Source organism: Neovison vison, chromosome 9 (genome assembly GCF_020171115.1).
Source record: "Neovison vison isolate M4711 chromosome 9, ASM_NN_V1, whole genome shotgun sequence".
In the NCBI taxonomy this organism is placed as follows: domain Eukaryota; kingdom Metazoa; phylum Chordata; class Mammalia; order Carnivora; family Mustelidae; genus Neogale; species Neogale vison.
The window spans coordinates 3,759,831-3,766,714 of record NC_058099.1 but is presented as its reverse complement, the minus strand read 5'-3'; the positions used below and the strand labels follow the sequence as shown (position 1 = coordinate 3,766,714).

Below are 6,884 nucleotides of genomic sequence, written 5' to 3'. Positions count from 1 at the left end.
TTTTAAAGATTTTATTTATTTATTTGTCAGGGACAGAGGGAGAGCGAGCGAGCGAGCACAGGCAGGCAGAGGCAGAGGGAGAAGCAGGCTCCCCGCCGAGCAAGGAGCCCAATGTGGGACTCAATCCCAGGACGCTGGGATCATGACCTGAGCCGAAGGCAGCCGCTCAACCCACTGAGCCCCCCAGGCGTCCCGGAACCGCTCTTTCTTGAAGCTAAAAAGGCTTCTTGGAGTTAAGAGCCTCCCTTCTGCTCACCTGATGTCTGCTCTTTAAAATGATCACGGAGCAGGTGAAACCCTACTCTCCTTGCGTTGCGTGAAGACCAGTTTGCTGACTCTGGAGTTGCTCCTAAGGGTCCTATAGCGTCCCTATCCTGATGACCGAGCGGGGTTTTTCCGAAGATGGGGAGCTCGGTTCCGAGGTGCTGATGAGACTGGTCGGCGGCGTCTGTAGACAGGATGAAGCCTCCCGGCTGTCCTCTGTTTTAGAGCACGGCTCTTCCTGAAAACTGGCAGGAAACCGGTCAGTTTAACGGGGCAATGGCTATAGAAACGTCCCGTAAAGAAGTTAGTCCTTTTGTTGTCGGACTCCCAACCTCTTTATCTGGTTAGGTGATTCAGCTTTTCTTACCTTGCGTTTTTTGTTATAATACACCTCGTGGGGGGGGGGTCCTAACATACACACGGAGCATTATATGAATTTCCAACTTAGGGGCGCCCTTGCTTCCAGGCTTGCCCGCAGTTGAGAGGGAAGATGAGAGTCTCCTGCCGGCATAAAGGTACAGGCCGTCTGGGCGAGACGCTGTCGGCGGGTTGGGGAGACGGACGTGGCAGAACTCGAAATCCTGTTATTTCTGCAGCCAAAACGTGCTCTCCTCACCGTGAGCTCCTGTCGCTGTCGCGGAAAGGTCCTGTCAGGCGGCTGGACTGGATGGTGTAGGAGGCGGCGATGGCTTGGAGGCACTTCGTGCTTTCTCCGTTTCACATTTGCCAAACAGGCTGCTGGGGGCTCGGGTGGGTTGTTTTTGGTACGAATGCAAAATTAAAAGCAAAAATGCATTATTGGGTCTTTTTAAAGACTTTGATTCAGATTTGTACTTCATGAAAGGAATATCAACCCTGTTTCTACAGAAACGAGACTGTAGAAAAAACGAAGTGTGTGTTGTGTATAGTGATATTTTATGTTTATCCGATACCTGTGCTAATCTTTGTGCTCAGCTTTGAATTACATGTATGTTTACATAGGACATTTTTTTAAATAAAAAGAACAGGCGTCTGAAAACTTAAGGTTATAGAAAGGAGAGAGTTTCTTATTCTTACCATCGGATTAGGTGGTGTGTTCCAGACTTTTGGTGTTTAAATAAAACTTGTAAGAATAAAAGCGCCTTCTGCTGGAATATCCCGCATCCAGAGAAGTCGGTCGCTTCCCTGCGCTGTCGCGTGTCTGTACACAGCGGCCGTTACTCGGCCGTAAGCTCCTCGAGGGCGGGAGCTGTCAGCTTCGTCTGGGTCGCTCTGCAGCACCCGCTGCGAAGTGCCTGGCCAGGGGGGTGCTCCCGACTCACACAGTGACGCACTTCCTGCCACCTCTAACATGGTGCGTGGTTCCCTTTTCTAGCACATTCAGAACCGCAAAGACTAAGGACCCGAGGAGGGCCAGGTTCCTTCCTGGGTTTGAGCGGAGGGTCCCTGGTCAAACCAGACCGTGCCATATCCTTAGCACGACCTAGCCTTTTCCTGAAGGTCCCGCACCGGTGTCATGAGCTTTTAATACTAGGACAGAGGTTGCTGGCAAACATTCGAAGTGGAGATGATCATAGAAAAAATGAAATGGAGACTTTGGAGGGGGTGTCTGTGTCCGGACGGCGCCGCGGGGCAGTCTTACCTGAGTTTCCGCCCAAGAGAAAGTGGCAGGTGCTCAGTCGCTGCAGCAGGCAGCTGGTCGGCCGCTTGCCCAGTTAAGGAAAGACCGCGGGTGTTGCTTTTCCCCACTTTGGACCCCTCCGTGGCTCATACGGTTCTAGCGCTCCGAGTCCAGTCCCGTCGCTGTGGGCACCGCACACTTGGCTGCGTGTTCTGTAATCACAGGGTGACCTCGCATGTGTCATGTTTGTATGTGGAGCCACTAGTATCCTCTTGGCCAACTTTTTAACTCAAAATAAATAAATAACAATTGTTTGCATATTGTTTGCATCTCTTATCAGGTTCACATGGTTCATAGCAAAGTTTAGAAACCACCTTAGGGCCGACACCGTTAGCAGCGAAGGCAAGTAAGGCCCAGACCTGAGCAGCAGGGGCAGAAGGAGCTACGGACGTGAGGACAGCGGCCAGGGGCGACTCCATGAGTCAGGGCGGTGGGCCTTGGGTTTCTTCCAGAACGAGGGACAAGGAACGTAAGGGAAGGAATCGGTAGAGGGTCAGTAGCACATTAAGCCTCGGGTTCTCAACAGTGTCCCTTAAATCGTGTCTGGCAAAGAGGTCCTACGTGAAGTGGCGCCCCGGGGCTTCCACGGGGACGTCCCCCTAACTGTCCTGCGGGAGCCCCCAGGAGAGCAGGACCCAGAACAGGATGAGCAACTGAGCAACGGGGCTCGGAGTAGTAGTAAAACTGCCTGAAGCCAAAGGCAGAGAGAAAACTCATAAGCAAAGACAAAGACAGGTTCCCTTGCAAGGAGGCGTAGTAAGACCCCGAGGAGGACTTGCCGAAGGCGATGGCTCGGAGCAAAAGCGGCAGACGCTGGCGCAGGGAAGGAAAGGAGCCGCCAACCTAAAAGGCAGAATGCCGCAAACTCGCCTTTTAAGAATGAAAGTGACGTTTTCAGGCAAACGTGGGAAATGATGCATCACCGCAGACCAGCACTAACGGAGGTTCGGGTGGGCGGAAGGCAGGTCCGAGGAGCGGCGGGGACGGGGCGCGCTGGAGGCCACGCAGGCACGCCCGACACGCGGGCCCATGAGGCGCTCCGTTCCCTCAACCCTCGCGTGGCCTAGGACCAGGACGAGCGAAGCCGTGTGCGACTCCAGAGTTTTCTCTAGAGTCACCACTTGGAGAGTAGAAGGGTCTATGATTAAGCTAATCAAGGGTGAAAATTAAAGCATGATTTTAAACAACCCGAAATGCAAGAAAAGAGAAAAAAATCAATCTAGATGAGGCTGGGAAAATGAAAAGCAAATAACGTAGTGGATTTCTGCCCCGACCCAGCACTAGTCACCATAATTGTGGATGAGCAAGTGGCCCACACAGAGTAGGGACTGTCAGGCTGAAAACTCGCTCGTGAGTGATAACCACAAAATACTTAGTTTATGAACACGCAACATCCAGGAAGTTTAAAGAAAGGCAGAGGTAGCCGATGTCCCATTCACACCCCCAAGCTTCATGCCAGATTTCTACACGCGCGAGCCATCCGACACACAAAGCCACTGTTCGACACACTCACTTGACTTCGGTCCGGCGGCCGTGACCAAGTACCGTGGGTGCTCATGGGGCTTCCAGACGCCCCGTCTGGTTCCAGAGCCTGGCAAAGGCAAGATGAAGGTGCCAACAAAACCAGCTTCCTTCCGGGGCTCCTCTCTGGGCTCGTGGGTGGCTACAGGCTGTGTGCTCCCGTGACCCCCCCCTTGTGGGTGCGCAGCCCCAATCTGATTGTGGGGCCCCCACCTCCATGATCTCTGATCTTCTCCCCTCCAAGCACCAGCATCACGTTGCTGGTGATGAATTTGCTCTGCTTTTGTTTGCCTGATTAATGTATTTAATTCTCTTTTTAAAAAGTGGTTTGCAGGGGCGCCTGAGTGGCTCAATGGTTTAAAGCCTCTGCCTTCAGCTCAGGTCATGATCTCAGGGTCCTGGGATCGAGCCCCACATCAGGCTTTCTGCTCAGCGGGGAGCCTGCTTCCCCCTCTCTCTCTGCCTCTCTGCCTGCTTTTGACTCTCTCTCTCTGTCAAATAAATTAAAAATACCTTTTTTAAAAAAAGTGGTTTACATGCACTTTCCCCCATTCTTACCTTTGGAGGATATTTTCACAGGATATGGTGAGGAAAAAAAGTTCTGTTTCTCACTTACCCCCCAGCACATTAAAACTCTGGTTCCGCTGTTCTCCGGCCTCCACTGTTTCAAGTTACTTTCCCCACGTGTATTGTCTTGTCTTCTGCCTCGAAGATTCGATTCAAAGATCACATTCACCTCCTTGTCCCTTTGTCGGCAACCAGTGACCCAGCGCGGGGCGAGCAGGGTAGCTTCCTGCCTTGGGACCCCTCGCACCTGTGGGCCCGGGGCCACTCTCCCGCCGTGCCCAGAGGTAGGGGGGAGCTGCACCCCTGGGGGCTCGGGGCTCAGTCTCTGGGCCGTGGTGTTTGCGGCTGCTCAGGCCTCCCTGGCGTGAACCAGCTTCTCAGTCCAGGAACCAGCTCTTCACCCCCATATCCAGGTTCCCCCTTCCCCGCCTCACCTTCCCCCTCCTCTGTGCTTGCGGAACCGAGGCAGCCTGTTGAGGGGATTCAGGAGTGACAAGGGAGGTCGGAGGTGGCGTGGTGCTGGCGGGCCGCCAGGAGCTGGCAGCAAGTGTGCCTGCAGGCAAGGTCTCCAGGCCTCGAGTCAGCCTCCTGAGGCGAACTCAGACATGGGACGGTGACTCGAAAACGCCGCATCCCTGGGTTCCCAGGATCCCAGTGGCCTGCGGACCGGCCCCATGCCCCTGGCTCTAGGAGAGCATCTCTGACGACCAGGAGGCCACCCTCGGGTCACCTGCCGCCTCACGGGGTGGCTTCATCTGTACCAGCCCCCCCACCCCTCCAGGTCAATACCAGGGTGACTTTCAGTCTCGCTCACGTCGGGAGGGACAGTCCCTGCCGCGGGACCGGCACTGGCAGAAACCAGGGAGTTCAGCCAAGAGGAAGGAGGACAGAAGCCAAGATGGGGAGCCTGTGGTGTGGAAGGGCTCTGGGGCCCCCAGACGAGGACACCTGGACGGCGTCCTGTGTCAGGACGACGGGCAGCTGAAGCCTATGGGGCTCAGACGCAGAACGGCGTCCCCGGGAGGACAGAGGTCACTAGCGCACTAGGACGGGTTCCGGGAGGCCAGAGCCCACCAGCGACCACGTTCCCCAGGAGACCCCCAGAGGATGCTCCTTCAGCTCCACAATGGCGGGGCCATGGGGTCAGTGAGCAGCTTGGTGGGGACTGTCCCCTAGGCCAAGAGGGACTATCAGAGTCACTGCCAAAGAACTGGACTTGCTGGCATCAGAGCCGGTGCGGCGCGGGCAGGGGGAGGCCGGGCCAGCGGGTCTAAAGCTTGGGAACTTTGTTTACCACACTCGGCAGTGACAGCCTTGTCACACGGGCTCCGTGGCCGTGGCTCCTGGACCAGGTGAGACAGCTGGGCAGTGCAGGTAGTGTCTGGTTTTAGCCAAAGCTGGGGAGCCAGTGGTCTTCTGTGGCAGTTCGGTGGTCCTTTCCCGAGTCCCGAGTCCCCCTTCGGGATGGATCTACCGAGTGTCCACTCTGGCCCCCACAGCTGGACCAGGCTTCTAGAAGCCCCTGAAACCACTGCCTAAAGCGACACGGGAACTCTGGTGGGTCATAAGGACGTCTGCCACCCTAACGCCGTCCAGGCAGTGGCTGTGGTGGAGGCCAGGGCAGGGGGTGACACTCCAGGGACCCGACGCTGCTTCCCGACTGGGCTTCTCTGAGCTCCGCCCTCTGCACGTGGCCACAAAACCTCCCCGGAAGCAGGGCCCGGCCTGGGTGCGCCCACAGAGGCAGGAACTCAGGGGGGCCGCCTGCTGAGCCCATCAGCTCTCGGGCACCGCCCCCCGCACTCCTCCAGGTGACCCCGACCGGCCTCCGCGGCGATGGCACGTTCCCCACCCCCGCAGCCCTGCCCAGCTTCCTCGGCTCCGCGTTCTCTCAACAACGGGCGAGGCAGGCCTCCCGTCGCTGCCGGTGTCAGAGCGGGCGACACCTCCCCGTCACGCGGCCACCTGGCCGCCAGCACGGCCGCGCCGCCTCCGTGGGCTGACCCAGCCCTTCACGCTTCCTTCTGCGGACGCGCGATTGCGTCTTCCTCCCGATTCTCCCCAGTCACGCGTGTGTTCTGCTTAGGCTGATTTCACACGTCTTCTGTTTTAACCGTGAACGTGGAACACATCCCACAGAGGCCACAGACCGTTAAGCGTGTGGCTACGACATGTGAGCACTGCACCGCGACGGCTCGGGGCTCCCCCCGGAAGGCCCCCCGGCCCCCCGCCTCAGCCAGGCCCCCGCGGGTGACTTCACAGTCTCTGGTTTCTGTGAACAGCGGACGGATCTAGGGGGCACTGTGCCAAGCGAAGTAAGTCAGAGGAGGACTGACCCCTCGCCGGTGGAATTTAAGAAACAGAACCGGTAAAGCGGGGGGGGCGACCCCAGAGACAGACTTAACCAGAGACAGGCCCCGCTGGTGACCGGAGGGGCGGCGGGAGGGGGACGGGCGGCAGGTGCTGGGGATCCGGGGCGCACCCGCGGTGACGAGCCGTGCCGGGCGTGGGGTGAGCTGCGGAAGTGCTGAATGGCTGTGTCCTGCACCCGAAACCAGTATAACACTCCATGTTAACTAACGAATTTAAACTAAAACAAAACCAACCGTGGGAGACTTCTTTGGTTTCCAGGCTGGGGCTAAGACGATGAACGGGACCCAGAACCTCCCTGCAGAGCATTTTTGGGCCGTTCTCCTGGGGGCCCTGGGAGAGGGACCTGCGGGTCCGGGTCGGGGGGTGAGCGTGTGGCACGGGGTTTCCAGGGGCCCTGAGCTTCCCCTCGGGGACTGACCCCTGAGCCCTGGCTTCCTTTGAAGTCTCTCCTGCCCGCTCACCCAGCTCCTGGGCACCTGTCCACGCTAGTCCTAACCGC

General features: G+C 57.4%; 1 protein-coding gene across 2 annotated transcripts in view; it reads right to left on the bottom strand.

The window, feature by feature from the left end:
* The window catches only part of AK8 (adenylate kinase 8), a 137,680-nt gene that overhangs the window by 10,976 nt on the left and 119,820 nt on the right, over positions 1-6,884 (bottom strand). The window contains exon 12 of one of the 2 annotated variants that reach the window (XR_006386356.1): positions 1,886-2,076. Coding sequence is in view for 1 of the 2 variants with exons in the window: in XM_044264616.1 (XP_044120551.1) it covers positions 1,959-2,076 (118 nt within the window). In the remaining variant the exon portion in view is untranslated. Of the gene's footprint in view, positions 1-1,281; positions 2,077-6,884 lie in introns of those variants that run through there. The other variant, XM_044264616.1, reaches the window with a different exon arrangement.